General features: G+C 39.6%; 1 protein-coding gene across 1 annotated transcript in view; it reads right to left on the reverse strand.

The window, feature by feature from the left end:
- The window catches only part of TACR3 (tachykinin receptor 3), a 41,744-nt gene extending 27,511 nt beyond the window's left edge, over nucleotides 1–14,233 (reverse strand). The window contains exon 1 of the mRNA XM_026109369.2: nucleotides 13,455–14,233. Within this exon, the coding sequence (XP_025965154.2) occupies nucleotides 13,455–13,930 (476 nt within the window). The 5' untranslated portion in view covers nucleotides 13,931–14,233. The remainder of the gene's footprint in view (nucleotides 1–13,454) is intronic.
- Between the last annotated feature and the right edge of the window lie 7,587 nt (nucleotides 14,234–21,820).

Genomic DNA, 21,820 nt, shown 5'->3' on the forward strand with positions numbered 1-21,820 from the left:
AGGCTGTACATTGACATTATTTTATGTGCTATTGTCAGATATCTATTACATTCATATTATTCTTATACCTAGTAATGTTATTCTTATTCCCATTAGGTTCCAGCAGTAATTCTCTCTAGCTAAGACAGAATTCTATTGCTGTATCTCCCTGTCTGGTGGACTGCCTTTTAATGGAGTGGATTGTGTTTTCTAATGACTCAGAACTGTGCTGATGGAAATGTTAACTATTAGCTATCTCAGTGAGGTAACTCAAAGGACATGGATCAGTAAAAAAGCAAGCTGCTTGTCTTTCATGTTGAAATTTGAGTGATGAACCAACATCCTAACTTTTGCACAAAATAGATGACAAAACTGTGGCAGGCAGTTCATTCTAATGAACAAAATGGGAATAAGATGGAGGAGGAACTTGACTGTTCCCTGAATGGTGCCTTTGTGGAGGGAGGATTCAGTTCACCATTTATGGTATTTACAACTCTCTGTTGCTGAGCCTTTGACAACAAATTTATTCATTCTAATTTGCCAGTACACCTGCAATTAAGGTAATATATCTAACATATTTCCTAGGTGGCTTTTCTTAAAAACAAATTTGCTTAGTTAAGATAGTGAGATATTGCTTTTTTAAATATATCTGGTTTTGTTACACTTGCTTGAGTCTTGTGTAAAATTGGTAACTTTCTTCTAGAGAAGCCATCATTACCATAATCAAAGACAGTGGAAAGTGTGGAATTACTCTCAGCTGCAGGTTAAAAACACTTCAGTAGCTGAGCCTTCCCTGGATGTTGATATCTGTAGCCAAAAAATGCCAAAAAGAGAAGCGAATCTTTTCTGCACTGTTAGCTGTCATCTGCAAAGAAGACTTAGCCACTCCTGCCTATAATTCTGTTTGCTGAAAATATTATCTTGCCACTGCTGGCACCTAAGGGGAATAGGTTGTTTGTCTATCACTTTACCCACTACCTGAAGGAGCAATAGCTAACATTTAAATTGGCCTCTGCCTTTGCTCCTTGTCCATTTTTGCCTGGGTCTTTCTACCAGGAATGATAGCTTCTGCTAGCACAGGCTAGAGGTGCCATCATTAGGTGTTGCTCGCAAAATGAGTGAAGGTGAGGAGGCCATGTGTGGGATAACATGTATTCCTAGTGCAGGATATCGCCCCAGTACATTCCAACTATCCATGGCTGACAACTCACTCTCTTCTTCCATGGCATAACTCTGTGATTAGGATTCATTTCCCTACTCTGTTTGATATCCTTATGTGTATTTGGTATGGCAGAATGCCAGGTACAAGGGGGAGCAGCAGACATACTGTTTGAATTGTGCGCTGAATGGTGTTTGAAATCTAGTAGAAATAAGAGGAGTGTGTGAGTGGGCGAGGAAAGAAAGGGAAGATGACAAGATGCAGGATGTGGAGCAAAAGGGAAAGAAATGAGGTTGGGGAATGGGAGGCTGAATGCAAAGATGTAGAAATAGAAGAGAAATAAGAATGAAGAGAAATTATGAAGTGGAGAAGCAAGGAAAAGAGAATTTTAAAATAATGGGAAAAAATTGAGTTGGGAGAAGAGAGAGGACAGAAAATGAAACTGAGACAGTGTAAAGGCAAAAGATATATGACGAAAATTCAGTTCTAGTGGACAAGAGATACCAAAGTAAGCAGAAGCAGTTGCAAACCATGATGCCTTGGCAGGAGGGCTGCGTCATGGCAAGCCCTTCTGCCTTGGTGGATGTTTGGGAGAGAACTCCAAGTGTTGTTCTCTTTGTGATCAGCCTGCTGTAAACTGTGTGTAAGGGGAGCAGATGGGCTTCTCTTCTGATGCTCCCATGACATCTGTCCTTATGATTGCTCTGCTTCTCCACTCTTCTCTCAGGTGGCCTGAAGTTAATGAAAGTGTCAGGTGTTGAGGCCCATCATGTTTTGCGGTATTTGTACATAGTCTTTGTGCCGCTTTACTTCTCTGATTCTAAAGACATTAAAAGATGGTAGGCATTTGAGCTGAAGGAGGATTTATGCTGGCTACAAGAAGTTGAAGGATTGTTAAGCTGATGAAATGAACAATTAAGAGTTCTGCAGCCAACACAAATGTTATTCAGTGGGGTGCTGTGCCAATGTGCTTTGCTGTTGTAGGACATTTACTGTTCAGTCACCAGGCTGGAGAAATGGGACCCCTGATGAATCAAGGGCTCCAAACTCTCACTGAGGTGACTTGATTTCAGGATTGGACTTCTGATGCTTTCTCACGCCGGTGGGAGCTGCTAATAATGCCACAGATAGCTTGTTCCACACAATAAAGGACAGATTCCGAATCTACAGTGTGTATCAACTTGAAAGAATTAACTCATTATGCTTATATATCGCAACAAGCAAAAACTGTTATTACCCCATCCAATATAAACACTAGCACTTGGGAGATAATTATAAGGTGGATTATGCATATTTAGAAATTTAGGGATGTAAATATGTGCAGGTAGAGATTCAAGTTAAGCCAACACCTGCAAGAATGTGAATTATTCAATGTTTGCACCATGTTCTGAATGTGTGTGTTTTACTCTAAAGAATTTTTAGGTAGCACTTTAGTTTCATCACCAGAATCGTTAACACATAATTTTGTTTGCTGTGATCGTGTTGTATCCGACTGACATCTCTTCTTCTCTCTTCAGCTTCAGTTAAACTCTGTCCCTAGCTAACTGCTACTGAAGTCAGTGGAAGTCTTTCCATTGCACTTAACGAGAGATCAATTAGACTGTAAGATATAATAGCTGGTGCAGCATGGTGTGCTTGCTGCAGTGCTCTGTTCCTTCAAGACTTTTTCTTTTTTCTTTTTTTCTTGTTTATCTACTGAGGTCAGAACAGATCTAGTTTCCTTGAGATCTGCTCAGTTTGACCAGAATTCACAATTTACTGTTTCATATTTGTTCGTTAGGTTCACCAAATCAAAAAACATCTATCTGTTTTCCCAAAACAACAATAGGAGACAGTCGTGATTTAAATAACAATGATAAACACTTCAAGCTGCTGGTTTTAACAATGGCATAATCACATACTGTCCGTTTGTATTGGTATATAGCACTCTACTTGTTAGAGCTTGCAAATAACATAAGAGACGAATAGCTGGTAAGTAGTATAAAAGCTTCCTAAGTTTGTGTGCTATGGTCCTGAATAGTATGTTTGGAGACATAGGACCAAGCTATGAATCTCACTTCTAAGCATGTTTATGATGTTGAGATAATAGATTACTAATATATTATCTTACCTGTAGTAAAACAGGAAAGAAAAAGGAAGAAAAAATTATCTTCCTGTTTCAAATACATAGGTTTAAGTCTTCTTGCCCCATATTCTAAAACTGAAAGAACTAGTAAATACCAGTTGCCTATCTTATGTACCTTAAAATATCATGAAATGGAAAATGTGTCTAAAACAGGCTAGATCATGTTCTATGACAAGTTCAGCTTGATCCATTTAAAGCTAAGAGCATATTCAGAGACTGGAAAGAAAAAAAGTAAAGATAAGTCCTAAGTTATCTTTTTGTAAAGCATCATAACTTGCTAATAGAGGCATGAAAATCATCCACCTTTAACACGTTATTTGGAAAATTGCAGCAAAAATGCATAAGTTGTATTTAAAACAGCACCATGCTCAGAATTGAATCTTACAGATGCCCATCTGGAGACACAGTTGGAACCCTTTAATCATCCCAAGTGTTTTGTTTCACCTGCTTACAGTGTGTTTACCAATTCAAATGGGGAAGAAAAACATCAATTCATCCCCAAATTGTAACGGGAAATTGGGGCTTGACAGAGGAAGAGACTGAAGGAAAATCGTAATGGTTGCATACAAGTGGCTAGTCAACAGCAGACGGAAGAGTCTACTTCATTCATGAGTACACAGATGCTGTTACTCCCTCAAAACAGAAGCTGGTTTTGATACATGGTCTCCTACTGTTGCATTTGGAATCAGCTGGTAATTAAGAAACTTGGGTGGGGAAAATGCTATGATTCCCTGCAACTGATTTAAAACTTTGTTGTGGAAAAATCTTATAAAGGTGTCTCTGTAGTGTGGATACACTAGACTAAAGGAGATGGAATGAACTGTGCGATTTTAGGGGCATTTTTTAACTGAGAAAAAAATCTTTAATTTTTGATCTGTATTCATTCACTGAGACTGTTTGCAGGAAGTGTGGCTAGGGACGTGTTTGTAGGATTATCTCTGATGGTTGAACAAGCCTGGATTTTGTGGCTAGAAGGATCTGCAGAGAGCGAGGTGGAGGTTATGCAATGGTCACTTCAAAGCCAACAGCATAAGTGAGTGTGTAACAGTGCGATAGGTGGATGCAAACAAGCACACTGTACTTTTGAGAAACCGGTGTGCTGTATCCTAGAGAGACTAATCAGTCTTGATTCACCCAGGGGTACATGTGCTGCTCTTGGGGATTGGCAGGTCTGCCTTGAGCAGGGGGTAACACTGTACCTTGGCTTTTTTTTTTTTTTTTTTTTTTTTTTTTACATCAGGACTAGGCTATCCATGTGTCCAGGGCCCTGCTTTTGGATACCTATTATTAGAAACCTTTAAACAGGGAAGCTGGAATTCCTCTGTATGTCTGGGTTCTTATAAAAAGTGCAGTGCTGTCTATTGAGGAACCTATTGGTAACAGGCTAGATTTTTATAAACATGTAACTGATTTGAAGCAATGTATGCTATAACTGTGAATATTCATAGAAAAGGGGTGATTGAACTCATCATGCCTATCTGACTTCCCTTGGCAGAAGGGCTTCTGTTTCTCCTGCTCTTTGAATTTGATCTGCCTGGGCTATTGAGGGCCAATCTCTGTGCCCATTCTGCAAACCAGCTCCATCAGTAGACAGACTGCTCCATGACAGTGGAACACAGACCCCATTACACTTGTTGTTTATCTTTATAGGTGTGCACATCGTTTGTGATGACAACCTTCTTGCTTTACGTTAATGACTTTTTTCATGCCGGGGCAAAGAAAAATTAAAGTCATTCACAAGTACTGTCAAAATCAGGGGCTTTTTATGTGGATTTATCATTAGGAAGTTTCTGTTTTGGGGCCTAAAATTGATTTAGGGACCAAATTTTTGATAGCTCATTTTAAAGCTTTTGGCCCAATCCATGTTAAAACAGCTAAGATGAGTGTAATACAAAACATCCAATCTGGATAATAGGTTTTTGTCCTGCTGCGGAATCGTGGGCTGCAGTTACTTGGAAATTAATTTTATATCAGGTATTAATTTTATATCAGGTAAACACAGATATTGTGGATGGTACAAATTCGGCTGTTGGCTGGTAGATCAGGCAGATATACATGTGTATAGACATTAATATTCAAGAAAAAAAGAAAACAAAACAAGCCCTTAACTGTGTATCTTTGATAAAATACTACAGGCTACGTTGCATAGTAAACCACTAGTAAGCCTTTTAATAGTTTTCATGAAGCTATAAATAAAAGTACTGAGAAAATGTATTTAAGACTAGCTAAGACACTGTCTAAAATGAACTTTATTTCTGAACATGTAGCTTGAACTTGTCAGATGTTGTTTCCTGCTTTAGACAGGAAGACTTGGGGCTAGGCACTGTTGTAAATGTTGCTTATATTCCTGGAGAGATTGGCTTATCGACCTCATTTTCTTCACCGCATCTTTTGTAAGCGGCTTGTTAAATGGAAGATTTGTTTAGTGCAAAACAAAAGGAAAGAATTACCTGTTATGCCATTTATTCCTAAACTGACTCTATGTTATCAACAACGTAACTCTGACATGAATTTTGACAGAGGGGTGATTATGTCTCTGCCTGCTCATTCTGAATTTATACTACAGCAAGATATGCATTGCTTCTCCTATGCCTCTGGCAGACTGAACCCTTCAGCTGTTGGATCAAGATGCTCTGCAGAAGCTATTTCACTTGTTTTTCTCAGAATGAAAGAAAGAGAGTTGCCAGCCCATGAAAATCATCTCAGGCTCTCAGGTTGTGTGGTTGACTTACAAATGACATTTCAAAACAGAATTCTTTACATTTTACCTTTTGATTTTTGAGCCCTTAAGGCTCTCCTGTTCACCTTTTTCACCAAATTGTGAAGACTAATGTTTTTTAGAGGGCAGTCTGTATACTTGAATCCAGAAATATCATGTGATTCATGTTAAAATACAAATATAGAACACAGAGAATGAAGAAGTTGTTTCTCATTTGAATTCCATGTTGGTTGGCAAAATAGTAGTATTTTTAAAAGTATATCTTTGATTATGTTTTTCTCTTCCTGATGTGCAATGACCAAGGCTGATACAATATTATTAAATCATCCATTAGAGGGAAAAAGTGCTGTATTGATCTTTAGTTTGGGGGTATGGCACATAGAGTTTTGTGTACAGTTATGTGACACCAGAGGCAAATAAAACGAATAGTAAAGCAGCATCTTGTGAAAAAAGGCATATTGAGGTTACTGGAACTCCCTTTATCCATTTCTCTAGATGAAAAGATTCTCAGATATGAGGGGGAGATCTCTCTGGGGAATGTATCTAGTAAAGCAGAAGAAGTCTGCAGAAATCTATCTGGCTTTTGTTTTTCCCATCCATATGTTCCTCTCTCTCTCCCCCCCTCTCTCTCCCATCTTCAGTGTAAATTCTGTCCTCTCTTCCCTTCAAATGGAAAGCACTTTGTTTGAGGCACTGGAGTTTGAGGGAAGGGAGGTGAGTGAAAGGCTGAAGCCCTGTTTGAGCTGAGCTCTGTGCATGTGATGGCAGCTGGCTGCGTGATGGAGGTTTCCTCCCTGCCACTTCTTCAACTTCCTTTGTGCAGTGGTGAGCCAAGCACAGAACACTTGGTACTAAGCACATGTACAAGAGTATAAGTATAAGTGTACGTGTTCATGGTGTGCGTTTTTTCCTGACACCACTATTATAAGACCACAACATGGGGTCATGCCCTGGGCCCTCCTTATCCTAGCCTACTAAACATATTTGAGATAATTAGTTCACATACACATTTCCTTATGCTTCAATGTATTCTGAGCACACAGGATAGGTAAGACTCAGGCTATCAACTGCTGATTCAGGTAATGTTATTCTACAGCAAAAATGCTGGAGTACAGTTTGGCAGGGTTGTTGGTTTTGAAATGTTTATGGCACATGAAGGCCTTGAGCCATTTGTCCCAGGAATAGGAACTCATGCAGAGACAGATGCCAAAATGTATCCTGCTGGAAAGATAACACATTTTTCTATGTGTAAACTGCTTTCTTCAGAATTTCAGTAGCAGATTCTTTTTAAGGGCTTGTGGTGCTACGTTGTGATAATAATCATTCTGACAGCATACGCTTAAAGAGTTTGAAGAGGCAAAGTGATAGTTTGAGGATCTGAACGTGTACACATGACAAATTTAGGTTTCATTTGATAAATTGGATCACGTGTTTATACCTTGTGACTATGTTCTGTTACAAGCTTGTATCTTACTACTTAGGCTGAAGTATAAGAACTGGCTATGTAGAAGGGTCATTAACAACCATCAGTAAATGAATAATGGTCCTGAAAAATAGAAAACTAACCCAGGTATATGTGAACTTCTGTATACATATTGGAAGTCTAAAAAAAATAAGGTGGGGAAACTAAAATTGCAAGTTTTGAATATGGATATTTGTGTAATAGGCATATCAGAAAGTGTGTAAAAGGAATGTAACCAGTGGGATATTGTAATATTAAGGTTACTATAAAAGAGAGAGTAGATCATGTCAGAGGAGGAATAAAACTGAATTTTAAATATAGTTTAAAATCAAGTCAGATAAAACAAATGTATTGATAAACAATACAGAATTTTATGGTTTGAAATTCCAATCATGACTAGGAAAAATTAAACTTTAGACTTACACATTCAGCTAATTGGCAACAATAATGGTGACGTGCCAAGGGAAATGAGAAAGGCTGTGAGGGCAGATAAAGCAATACTAATAGAAGATATCAATGACTTTTTTCATCATACATAAAATGCATTATCAGACAACCTTAACTGCTTCATGGAGCAGTAACTACAAGGAGTAGCCCACAAGCAGAGAAGCAGCTCTTGAGTTCATCCCAAACAGTGTTCAGGGTCTGGCTTAAATGATGTTATTCCACAAATAGTGACTAGAGTGCAGTTAGGTTTAACATCTCTGCAGAAACAGTAAAAGTTTAAAACAAAAGAAAAATACAGAAAAACCCTGCTATGGTAGTATCTAATTTAAAAAAGGGAAACTAGATAAGGAAGTTTGTTAAAAAGAAATGAGAAGGGCAGCCAAAAAGAAGCAGAGACTGTACTATCATGACTCAATCTTATTCTGAAACATGGAGATTTTTACATTTGTCTAATATTTTGTTAGTGAAGATTAATTTGATTTTGAGTTTGATTGATGTTCAACAAAGTGAGTATAAGGGTGCTGGGAAAGAGAAGTTAGGGCCCATGGATCTTGGGTTCTCTTTCTGATTCTGCTGTAGATTGTTTGGTTCTTTAAGTCTTTGTTTGATTCTGTCACTTTTTTGTTGTTGCAAATTTTCAAAAAAATCCATCAGGTTTGGATGTTCCAAAGGTTTGTCACCAATCTAAATGCTATGCCGTCATACTTGAGCTGTCTGGGGTAACAGAAATGAGAGTGCTAATATACCTGTCTCTTAGCTCTAATTTTAATAGTCTTATTCCTCCTGAGAATACAGTTGCAGAAAAAGTTCTGTGGAATAAACACAACATAGAAAGTTTCATAATGGCTCTGCTGGACTAGAGAATTAAATAGTTCTGTACCTTTCTATGGGGCAGGGAAAAAGGCATTGCATTTTATCAGAAGGACCATAAAAAAAGAAGAAAGATGATATTATTGAAATCATAATGGGACTTTGGGACATGATCAAATCTTAATTTAGAAAAATGATGACTTAATTTGATAGTCCTCTGATTTGAAGTTAATTATGTTACTTCTTATTTATGGTTGGTTCACTGAAGCAACAAATTGTAGCACTTCCAGAGTTTACATCAACACAATCATATTTCTAAGATATGTGAGGAAAGTTCCCTGATTTAAAATTTAAAAAAAAAGTGCATGGTATTGGAATTCCCTTTAACACTGGATTTATTTTGTCATTCTTATATTTCAATAGTTTTTGACTCTGCAGGTAGCTGAACTGAAAAATAGGCTGGGACTTTTGTAGAGTAGAGGGCTAGGATAGATGGGTAACATCTGGCAGAATCTGATTTTCTACAGAATTGGCTTAACCATTTTCATTTTTTTTCTTGATAATTTTAAAACAAATTCTACTTAAGACTTTCCTTTGATACCAGCACCCCGCTTTGATGCTACTGTGTTGAGCTGTGCTGAGCAACAGTAAGCTTTGGAGCCCTTGTAGGCTGTCTTGCAATGATGCAGAATTTTGGTCTATCCTGAATGTGATTTTATTTATACTTATGTGATGTATTGGCGTATGTATGTCAGTCTTGAGAGACACTTGCATAGCACATGTAAACCCTTCCAGGAATCTTGTGAACTACATACATGCCTGGTCCTGGAAAGCTATGTAATCCATGAAGAGTAAAGAAGGCACAAAATGATTTGCTAATGCCACAGAGACTTTTCTGTTACTTTTTCATATAAAGAGCTGTAATACCAATGTGGTAGTTTCAAAGACCAAAAGTTTGTTTGCATGTTAGGCAAAAAAGGCAAAAAGAACTTGAAGATGTGGATAAGATCAGCAACTTCTGACTGTCACCATTAGAATATCTGGTTTAATTTCAGAGCAGTTGTTTTTGCGTAGAACTAAACTTGATGAAGTATGGAACTCATTATGGATTTGCTGAGGGAACAATAACTGAGAAAGCCATACTGCAGATGTGGTAATAACAGGGAAGAAATGCATGAATGTAAAGTAAGTGCTCTGCTAAAGGCATGTTATTCCATGCTGTGTTACTGTCTCCAAACCTACTGTTTTCACCCTCAGATATCTGTAGTGAATTTCTAGGCCTGCACACAGAATAGGTCATGTAACAAGGCAATCCTGGGACTGGAAATGAATTGTGAGAACACATGTACCACCATTTTCTGCATGCTAGGAACTAGCGGAAAGGGACAATGGGCCACCAGTGGCCAGATTCAGATGGCCTAAATTCTTCCAAGTCACTGTGCCTAGTGTGTCCAAGTAACTCTACTCACAGCCAACAAAGAGATTCCTAGGTGGAGTTAAGACACGTGACCCGCTGGGATCACAGAGATTTTGGCTCCAAAACTATCCCGTTTGGTATATCTGAGAGGTTTTTTTAAGAGTGTGTCCCTGTAAGGCAGCTAAATGAAGCATACTGAGCACTGGAAGCAATGTAACTGTGGTACTGTGCAGCTCTGGGCAGGAGCTGCAGAATGGTCAATGAATGCCCATGAAGGAGAGCAGTGGAAAACTTGTGCTGCTTCTAGTACTTGAGTTGGCTTGGTTAGAGCTAGCGTGCCATCTCTGCAGTACACTGCAGTGTAGACAGCTTGCATCTTCCAAACAGCCTGTTGGAAAAGAAGCAGAAGACAGGAGAAAAAGACCACCAAGAAGGGGTGGAGAGAAATGTGAATAAAGCCACATAGATTTGAGATTATGTTTAATGACCAGATGGTCAGACATTGAGTAGTACAGTCATCTTTGGATACTTTCATCCTCAGCTCCAGACCTAGCACCTCCCGCTGCCAGAAATTGTCTACTCCCCAAAAATGTGTGTCAGCCCAGTAATTTCACAGGGCACACAGTGCACACATGGCCTCTAGAAACCCGTGCACAGAATCAGGTGTGAAAGGAAACTTGCACTGCCACGACTCTGCTCAGGGAGATCTGGGATCACAGGACTCATTCATACTTTGGGAATGTTAGTATGGTCTAAAAATGACCAACAGAGTATATTGTGACGTATTTTTGGTGTGTTGCAACCCACGACCTTTCATTATTTGAGATGTAAGTTTCTATTGCAAAACCATCTTACCCGATCCCATCTTTTCAGTTCCCTCCGTAGCTTAGTCCCAGTTTGTAGTACTTGGCTTTTTTTTTAGTTATTTATGAACATGAACATGTAAGGATGAGTTTACTGGTCAAACCTAAAGCATGGTATCCTGTCTCAAGCATTGGCAGAACTTTTATGCAAGGTGAATGGCAACTGATGTTTTAAAAAATGTGCTCTGTGCTCTGGAATAAGGTAGACTGTACATTGAAGAAGCTTCCCAGCTTAACCCTCTGTTTTCCTTTTGACTCTGCAGAAATGTTCTGCAGAAGTAGCCAGGAAGTGGTTAAGGGTACAGAACACATCAGGTGTGATTTGATATAGAAAGGAAAGGAACAGCAGTCTGAATCAGGAAAGACTGACAGAATGTTCTACTGTTTATTTTAATTGGTGCTTGTTAGTACTACAGAGAGCCCACATAAAACCCAGCTTTGGCATTGTTCACTGCTCCCCTGAGGAAGGATTTTGAATTGTCTTTGCCTGGGGGCAGATGAGCTTAGAAGGTGTGGTGGCGTGAAAACTCTGATTCCTTCAGGAGATTTTGAGATGAGAAATATCATCAGAGGGAATAACAGCAGTAACTGATTCACTACTGAACACTAGTGTTTCATATTGTCAAACCAATGAAAATATTTCCAGCATATTTATATCTGACCACTGCACTTCAAGCAGTTGGTTTGGAACAGAGCTCTTCTCTACTCATTCTAGAAATGCACCCTTCTCCTTCCCAGGAAACGGTATAATATAAAACAACTTTGCCTTTGTTTCCCGTTTCCTAGAACATTTAGAAACTTTCCATGTAGTACACGTGGGTAGTTTTGTCAGAAAAATCAAAAAAACGTTACTCAGAATATCCTAGCAGCTGGGTAGCTAGTGACCAGGGCCACTGCAACGATAACAGCTACATCCTCAGCATCCACTAAAAACCTTTTGTCTTTCTGAAAATGTCAAACTAGGCAAGAATCTTAAGCTAAACCTGAATTAGCAACTGAAGAAATCTTTGCCTGGTTTAAGATACGGCTTTACACTGCCGCTTCATTTATTTATGTGAAGTAACAACTGGGAACAAAATGCATCACCAGCAGAAGAGTGCTCTATTCTTGTCCTGTCCTCCCCTATCCCAGGAGCAGAGAGGTAGAAGAGCTGTTAAGAATCTCATTTCCTCTTTCATTTCTAGCCTTACAGAAGAGAAATTCATCTGGCCAAGAACAACATCTGAAATTTCCGGCTAAAATTAGCAACTAGTAGAGCTAACAGAAGGGCATTATTATGACCTTGTCCACAGCACACAGAAAGGCACAACAGCATACTTCCCAATCTTTGCACTTGGAAACAAGACATTTATGAAGTTTCAGAAAATGGATTGAACCTCATGAAAGTCCTAACTACCATCAGCTGAAAGTGCTGCAGCTCTGCCAAATCAATTCAGGCAAGATATATAACATGATTTTAACATCTAGAAAGGAGTTTTGTGAATAATTTCAATGCATTTCTAAAAAGAAAAAAGACCTGGAGTATAAAGCAATCTTATTCTGAATGAAAATTCAGGAATTGCTTGGATTTCTGAAACATGTGGGAAGTTATCTTTCTAGTACAGCCCGTGTGAAAATAATCATAAAGAAGGGAAAATTTCCTAGGAAAGAACCACAGCAACTTCTGACAAAGATGGTCCATCAAAGCGTCTCTGTTGGAAACCTGACAACTGTGCCTACCCTTTGCTCTATAGAGACTAGAGCTGTCCTATTCCATTATTGCCATTAGCACAAAGGTAGTGTTTGTGCCTATCCTGTTTTCTTTCAGTCACAAAGACTGCTTTGCTGCCAGTAATCAGAAAAAAAAATCAAATACTTTGAAACCCTGTAATACCTGTTCTGACCACACCTCTGGGTATGCACAGATGGTAATGTAAATAGTCTCTTTAGTTAAAATCAGAAGAAACAAAGCAGCTCAGAGCTGTCTGTGAGAGGAGCTGTTAAAAACGAGTCTGAAGTGGTTTCTGAGGAGGAGACAAATGCTTCTGCCAGCTGCAGAAATACAAAGAGGAGGGAAATTTGAAATCCTCTCACTAAACCTGCAATCTCTGTAACTCCTCATCAGTATGAATTAGATGACATCGACTGAGGAACAGAGATTGTTTTGGCAGGTGCTGAAAGCAACACTGAGCAATGGCTGCTGTCACAGAATTAGTATTAAAAGATGGGAACACAGCAGCTGAAGTCAAACAGAGGGAGGGGCGTAAAAGAAAGCAAGAGTAAAAGCAATGAAAGGTTGAAGGAGAGAGACAGACCAAAGACAGGAAGAAAGAAATACATGTTAGGGAGAGATTTCAAAGCAGACAAGAATACAAGCAATGAACTATTGAGGACTCTGCTTCTCATCACTTACTGTGTGTTATCTCTGATTTTTATTTTAGCAGAGAATCTGATCTCAGCCTCTCACCCCAAAGCTTCTCCTCTCCTTTCTCACCTGTCTACTGCAATCGCCGTCATGGAGTAGATGCTGGCAAAGACAGCTGTGATGGGGAAGAAGTTGTGGAAGCGGCAGTAAGCCTCTCCAAAGTACCACTCACTATGCAGTGCATAGATGAAGTTGATGAGTGTATTAAAGGCAGCCATGGAGGCATCTGAGAAGGCCAGGTTCACCAGGAAGTAATTGGTCACTGTCCTCATGCGCTTGTGAGCTAGGATGATCCAGATGACGATGACATTTCCGAAGACGGCCACTGCCACCACCCCACCATATGCCAGAGACCACAGGGCAATGCGCCAAGAGGGTTGCACAAACTGGTTGGAGAAGTTGGCTGCTGAGGATGCTACAGGGAGGGAAGCATTTCCAGCCAGTGCTCCCTGTGCCTGTCCCCAGAGATTGCCCGACTCGGCAAGGCTCACATCCCACCTGCTGCTTGCGTTCACACTCCAGTTGGCTGTGGGGACGGAAGTCATCTTGGATGTTCCTCTCCTCTTTTCCAGGGATAAAAAGTCTCTCCCACCTCCTTCTAACCCTCCAAAATCCCCTTCAACAGATAAGGAAAACAAAAAAAGAAAAAAGCAAGTTAGCACAGTAAGACCAGCATGCTGGGAAGGAGAGAGCTGTCTAAAAAACCTTTGCCTGTGCTGTTCAAACCCTGAGAAACGTTGCACTGGCTGGACCAGGAGCAGTACTGCTTCTGGGTAGAAGAAAGTCCCGTTGCTCCTCTGTACAGCCCGCTCTTGCTTTTGGTTTTGCTGAGGGGGATCAGGAGCCAAGGCACGTTTTATAGGCTTGTGAGTTGGCAGCGTCATAAAGGGAGTGGAGCGATGAGCTCCATCGGCTGGTAAGATAAATCCTCTTTCTCTCCCCTCTCCCGCCTCCCTTTTGTTCCATTCATTGTCAGCAGCAGGCACTTCCAGGAGCTATGGAGAGAGCCACCAGGAAAATGAATTCTCATCTCTTTTCTTGTTGGGAGGGTTTTTTTTATTTTGTCTTTCTTTAAGTTTCATTCTTGCGCTTCCTTTTTAAATAGCCCTTTTGCCCTGTCTTTGTAAGGCTAATTAAATGGCTTCACTGAGTATTCAAGGCTGAGACTGCTTTTTATTAAAGCTGTTTTCAGATAAATTTATTCAGATCCTCTTTTCTGCTACTGTCTTCTGATTTAGGACATGTTTTCCTTTTATTCATTGTTAACTACAGATTCGAAATAGTGACCTCTTTCAGATAAAGAAATGTATCTTGATCCTCTCTAATTTCTCTTTTCATTCTGTCATATGCTATTAATATCAAGAAAAATCTATAAAATTAAAATGTAATTACCTTTTTCTTACAGCACTAACTTTGGTGCCTGAAAAGCTGTTTGCATATCGAGCAGACACTGATTTCCATGTAAACACCATGCAGCCCTGTATATAGATTTTTTTAAATATGGATAAAATAGTAGGGGTTTATTTTCTTTGTGTCTTTTCAAAAAGCATATATATTTTGAATTCTTTTTACTTTTTTGCATTTATTTCACACTGAGTACTATTATTATTTTGAATAAACAATATTTTTATATCCAGTGATTTCTATATTGGTAGAAAAAAGGTAAATGAGTAAAAGTAATACTTGATTTTTTTCACATCCAAGAAATCAGTTTTCTTGTTGATTTGTTAGCAGCTGGTGTAGAATTGCATGCTCTGTGCAAGGGTTGATTGCAAGAGACTTCAACCAACAAACCTATGTTACTTGATAGGCTGCAGTCTTCAGGGAGAAAATGTGTTTTAGCACTGATCTACTCCATGCTTCAGCAATTTAGAGCTACTACTTGTCGTCAGCAGAGATTTCCTTTTAACTGTATCACAGCAGTGGGAGCTATTTCAATAGCTCTATTAGGAATGGCACACTCTACATTTTTTTGAACAAAAGCTTTGTACAAAAATGAAGTATTCCTGTGTGTCATTTCCTCCCTGCTGTATGTATCCTGTGGAAGTGGTGCCTGCCCTTTAGTAGCTGGGTCTTCACTGCAGTTTTAATTTTGATGACTCCAACTCTGGCCATTTCTATATGCTTCTAAGGTCTTATCAGCTGAAATGATGCCAAGCGGTGGCCCTCTGCCTCTAGGCTTAGCAGCTCTGCTGAAATCCAACCTTTGCTACAGCATATCTAGAACCTATCCACATACTGCAGATCCAAGTCATGGGAAAACCACTGGAATTAATCCCACAGTTCCCTGTTTTGAGTCCTTCGTCTTCCATCTGCATCATCCTTCTTCCTCTCCCTGGAGGTACATCTGAAGAACAGTAGTTCACAGACTATTTCCCGAATAGGCCTTGTGCCGTGCTCTCAAGAGATCCCATAGTAAGAAGCACAGTGTCAGCAGAGGCTCTTTGTGCTGTAATAGGTTGAGTCACTCTAAGTCTGTTCCCAAGGGAATTATAGGATACCTTTCTCTGCCTTTCAGGCATGAAGGGGGGTGGGGGGGGAAGGCAGTGAAGAATAAGCAGTTGAGTAACAGGTGCTCTCTCTTGGTAAAATCAATGAGTTCCTGGCCAGAGGGTTAGCAGCTAGGGCTCCTTGTTGTAGCATATTCTCCAAAATAGACCTAATGGGATGGACTGAGAGCATCCCATATCCGGGCAAAACAGTCTGGCTCGTAAGAAAAGATCCAAGTCACAGGCAAAATCCAAGTAAGAAACCGAAATAACTGGAGCGAAGAAAATCCCTGTGAGTCTCAGTCTATTGAAGAATTCAAATGTTGATTCTCATGCATGAGGAATACAAGACTGGCTAGTTATAGAGGTGACTTGAAGACCCAATCTTAATTTTAGAAGCTTAATTCAAGATTTTCACATGGCTGCAAGCCGGAGAGCAGAAACCCAGCCCTGTGCCCTACACCTTTCCACCTTCATCCCCAAACTAGGAACTCCAGCCTGTGTCCTTTCACCCTGCTGATATGTTTCCCATGTTTCCACACCAGGAGTCCATGTCCTCATCTCTCATGTGTTTCTGCTGCTTCCACCCAGCTGTCCCAACCTCAGCACTAGTAGTCCTTGTCCTCAACTTAAACAGACACATGGGGCCTGATTTCTTCCGCGCAGTACTGCCAAGCTTGCAGCAGAGTGGGAACTTATAGGAACAACAGAATGTACAGAATCTGCTCTGCAGCTACTTCTTTTGTATATGAACATGAAGGAGGTGTGTTTGAACTGTTTGCTCTGTGTAGTTCATGGAGCTACATTCTTGCCGTATGTGAGTCATTCAGATATAGAAGAATGTACATTACAGGGATAATAGGTCCAGTCTGAGACCTTTAATTCTTTCCTGTTTCAGTGTTTCTGCAAAGCAGCCTTTATAAACACTTTCACTATTAATTTTCTTTCTTCATGGTCTCCATGAACTAGAACTGAATGAATTTTATCATACATGAGCAAAATTCGTCTCAGTGCTAGATTCCCCTGAAAAAGGGGCAATATGCAGTAGTTCTGCTCTCTTCAGTACCTTCAAGTCAGTACAAGTCACCATCTCATTATGCAAGCAGAGCTATAGATAAATTGACTCCTCGAGACTTAATTTAAATAAAAATCAGGGAGATTTTTGTATTTTGTGTTTGTAAAATGCCAGCCGGACCGCCAACATAGTGCGTGAATAAAGTGTCAGCTTCCCAGTGTAGAAAGGAAAGTACACTTCCTTCCCCTTTTCCTCTTTGGAAGTTCCCTGAGGAAATATTCCACTTGTGTAGGAAACTTTTTACACACTGCGCTCTCCCCCATCTCCCCTGATGAGGGGAAGAAAAGCTGTGGGGTATCATTTGCATAGTTTCATAATGTGTCCCTGCCAGGAGAACCTGGAGTTTTGCTAGTCCCTTGCTCAGTAAGCTGGATGTATCTGTGGTGTCACAGCAGGTATCTGAATCCGGCAGAAGAGGTGACTGTTTGAGAGCTGGTTAGTGCTGGGAAGCAGAACACTGAGCAACACAGAGCAAATGCTGGGCAACTGGCTCAGGCTCCTATGAGGAACATTTATGATTCCTTTTGGAAAGGACTGTAAAAATTTGCTAGAATAAATTCTCCTGTGTTCTGGCTTTTGTTCTCACTAATGCGACTCTAGAGGAGCATTCTGGTACAATGAACTGGAGCAGAGACAGTCCTGCCTTCAAAAGTCTGAAGCAGAGAGGTAGGTTGGCCTGTCACATCACGGCCTTGGCGTAGCACTTGTTTTCTAGCATTTAATTTAATAAATTTAGGAAGGAGGTTAGGCAGCTCGTGATTGGCTTTTATCTAGAGGGGTCAGCTGTGCTTCCCTGTCACAATTTATATTGATTATATGTGTACTGATCAAAATTCAGTTTGGTGAATCTTATCAGAGTTCAATTTCTCAAATAAGTGCTACAGCATCTTTGGTAAAAGCATTTTTATTAGTAACTTCTGTGTAGCAAGACCTGCCTGACTGTAGCTTGTGCAAAGGAGCACTACAAAAGAGCAGGATCTGTGTTTCTTATTCAGTCTCCTGTAGAAAGATGCACATAAGTGTAACAAGGCAGTTGTAGAGGGTAACCATTCTGGGAACATGTTCTCCTAAAACTATCATAAGTACCTGATTTCTTTTGTTAACTTTTGCCCATTACAGGTTATGTATATTCACAGTGGGAATTTTTCCTTTACCTCCAGGTAAGACTGTACTCAGTTTTAGAGTCACTACTTTTTGATCATCTTTTACTTACTGCTCTCTTCAGCCCTTCTGCTGATGAGCTACTTTGCACCTGTACAGTCAGTTGTGGTTACACTTGCATTTATTAGTAGTTCTCCATTCCCAGCTTCACAGAGATACTTAGGAATATGAAAGGAACACCCCAAGTGTGATCAGGAAAGTAACTTTGATTGTCTATAGTTCTTCCTTTGTATCACACAGCTGGAAGCTGTTTTTTACAGTTCTAGCAAAACCTTTCCTACTGAGCCCAGAAGAACCTCTTGACTTAACATCTTCACTCTGTTTCCAAGGTAGACTTAGAAATTATTCTGATTCTTTGCTATTTATGAGAGTATGATTTCATCTTCTACAGGTCTCTCCTGGTGTACTTCAGGTTTCTATCTGAAGTTGGTCTTCCGCTAAACTTGTCTATGCCTCCTTCCTCCAGCCCTAAGCTGTGTCACAAGACATGATGCCACAAGAGATGATCCTTTATCAGCAGCTTTGGTGTTCCAGATTATTTCTTTAGTGGAGTGTTACTTAGCTGCTTTGATATCTACTGTTTATCAGTTAGTCATGCAAAGCTTTAGTTATGGCAGGAGGATTCTTGCCATTTGAGGATGCTCAGCACTGTCCTATTTGTTACGGCTGCTTGTTCTCATTGTGCTGCTGTCATGAGAATGTCAGCCTCCCTGGATTTTGAACAAACAGTTTGATTGCATTTATTTATGTAGCTTGAAACGCAGCTGGAAAACTCAGCTTGACCTTGATTCATGGTTATTGCTTATGAATGCAAAAGTCATCTTCCTAGCACCAATTCAAAATGACTCAGTAGGTTATCAGACAACTTCACAAGCACCTGAGTGTATGGATGTTGTAGCAAAGGGATTGGCCAAAACCAGGAATATTGTATGTGGCTCTTTGTCATAGCTAGAGGTGGCTAGAAGGATGGGGAAAGTCCAGATCATTTGGTTCCAGGTCTCCCTAATCCCTAGCCTCCCACCTGTGTCTCCCAGGAGTATGTGTTCTCTGCATGAATTCCCCATATTTTCTGTCTTGTTTTTAAAGCAAAAAATCATTAGTTTTCTAGTGAAATGCCCTGCAGAGGAAGTGTTAGAGTATGCTACCTATTAAAGAATTAAAGACTCAACCAGTTATCATGCAGACTTATATTTGCTTAGTAATTAAGATCATATTCCAGCACATTGATTGGAACGATACACCTTTCCTTTCCTTTTGACTCGAAGGGCTCCCATACAAGTAAGTACATTTTTACAATTGAGAACTTTCACCACAGACTGGGAATTAGAGCAAGGTGAATAAATCCATTACAAATGAAGTTTTGGGCCAGCTAAAACTAGTAGCTAATTAGTAGCCAAATACAGTTAGTAATTGTAGCGAAAAATATTGAGGTAAGGGAGTTTCTAGTGTAAATACTTCTATGATCAGAAATAAACTTCTAGACATATTTTTGGAACATTATTTTGTTGAAAAATTAACTATCTGTGCCCATCTCTCCCCATGCCTCGCGTGCTGGAGTTGATGAAAATCTTCCTGTTGATTTGCATTTTTGTCAAGCTATAAAAAAGGAGTGGTCACAAAAAGTAAGGACTTTATCTACTTTACCCATTTACATTTCTTGCACCTGTGACTGAGAAAATGCAACATTCTTTATGTGCATTGTGGGTAGGTCTAATTGGTGCTGTGAACTGCATTTTTAGAACTGCCATATGTTTTTTTTTATTTGTTTTTTCTTCCTCCTCCTCCTTTTCTTCTCAAACTTTGCTTTTTCTGTCTTGTTCCTGCTTTAATGTATTTGTGCCAGGTATAATTTGGAATGACAATTATCCTGGTATTTTCAGTCTCTTTCAACCTCTTAAATTAAAAACAAATACAATAGATACAAATAAAAACAAATAATTAGAACAAGTAATACCTGTCAAATTTTCTAATAAATGCTTTCTGATAAAAAATTATTCCACAAGTATGCTGGATGACTATATTTGATTAATGAATTACATTTTTCTGTTTTTCATATGTTTAAAATGAATTACAATCTAGCTATTCTGGAAACAAGTGAAAAGGCATATCACTACAGACAGCTCCTGTGATGAAGGATTCATTAGGAGTTGTGTATGAAGAAGTGTTGAGAGAATAGCTGTACCAAGACTCATAAAAGCTTTTGGTAGGCATGACTGGGGTAGTGCAATAGGCTTGCATCATCTGTTACTGGCTTCTTGAGGCTCAGCCTGTAGTTTTAAAAGGTACCACTTCTGCCAGCCTCTTTTATTTAAATTAATCTTTTTACTTTACTTACAAGAGAATTGCGAGGTAACAGGTTTCTTCACTGCACAGGAGTCATTTGCCTGTAGCAGGACTCTCGAAAACTACTTTCTAGAAGCATTTGTTGTTGTAGGGGGCTGCTCAGTAGAATCTCTTCCTCGAAGCACTTTTATTTTCCTTTTCAAGGGTCTTGTCGGAAGAAGTGTTGACTGAAAGCACTTTCCTGTCTATAACTAGGCACTCGCTGGAGGCAGTTTTTATGGCATACTATTTTGATACGACATACCTTTGTTACACAAAATTGTGAAGTGAGAGTAAAAATAGCCTCATAGGGCTGTGTAATCTAGTGTAAGGCACAAACATACCAACATTGAGCATAACTGAGCACAGAGATTGTGTCAGTGTATTTAGTTGACAAGTATTTTTGTATTTTGAAGCATGAACAAAAATGATCAGGAAACTTCCAAAATGTAGCCTTCAGATATGGGATATTATTTAAAATTATGTAGAAGTAATATGAGCAATTCTGTCAAATGCCCATCAGCTTTCAGCAATTTTTGCATTTTTTTCTCAGTGTGAAATAGCAATTTAACTTGATCGGTTCTTGGGACAGGTAATTGATTAGATGCTGGGGAAGACATGAGGCATTCCTCTGTTTTCGGCAAGGTAAGGCTGCTGAGGGCAGGATATCATACTTAATACTTGATCCCATTTTTGGCATATCTGCAACTGTTAAGCTTCTTGCTGCATAGCTAGCTGGTTATTTCAAAAGCTCTTTCATCACTTCAAAAGATACCTTTTGAAGCTACATAAAAGATAAGGTTATGAAATTGCTCTCCCACTGTTACTTCCCTGGGAGGTATCTGCCTTGTTGCCTTTGGTAGAACTGGTTTCTTTAATATCTTGCATAGAAATAATTTACTATCCGTAGTGGCTCTGCCCTTATTAACTGCCTGGGAGCCTAGAGATTCTGTGGTCCTCTTGTGAGTGAGAGAGACTCCAATAGTGGAGTCAATTACTACTTCAAACTCTACCTCCTTTCAAATCCTAAATCATGACCTTACATCCTAGCAGACAGTGTGCATGAATCCTAGGGAGTGTCTTTCCTGCAAGAGGTGTTACTGTGCTTCAGTTCCCTAAAGTATGGATGATGTTCCAGCAGGCTTATCGAACTCAGAAGAAAGCCAGGACTCCAGCATAATATTTGTAAATCATTAGTAGCCATTAGTGTGAAACTGGTCTGGACACAGTTCACAGTCACTTCTGAGTTGACGTTTATTTAGAATCACATATGATTGCAGCAGTGTGTCACATAGGTTTGATTTACAAAGTCTGAGAGTAGGCATAAGAGTCTAGATATTTTCTTAAGAAAAGATGGTGATTCTTGGAATTCAGTAGGAGTTTCCTAA

This window comes from Dromaius novaehollandiae, chromosome 4 (genome assembly GCF_036370855.1).
Source record: "Dromaius novaehollandiae isolate bDroNov1 chromosome 4, bDroNov1.hap1, whole genome shotgun sequence".
Lineage (NCBI taxonomy): Eukaryota > Metazoa > Chordata > Aves > Casuariiformes > Dromaiidae > Dromaius > Dromaius novaehollandiae.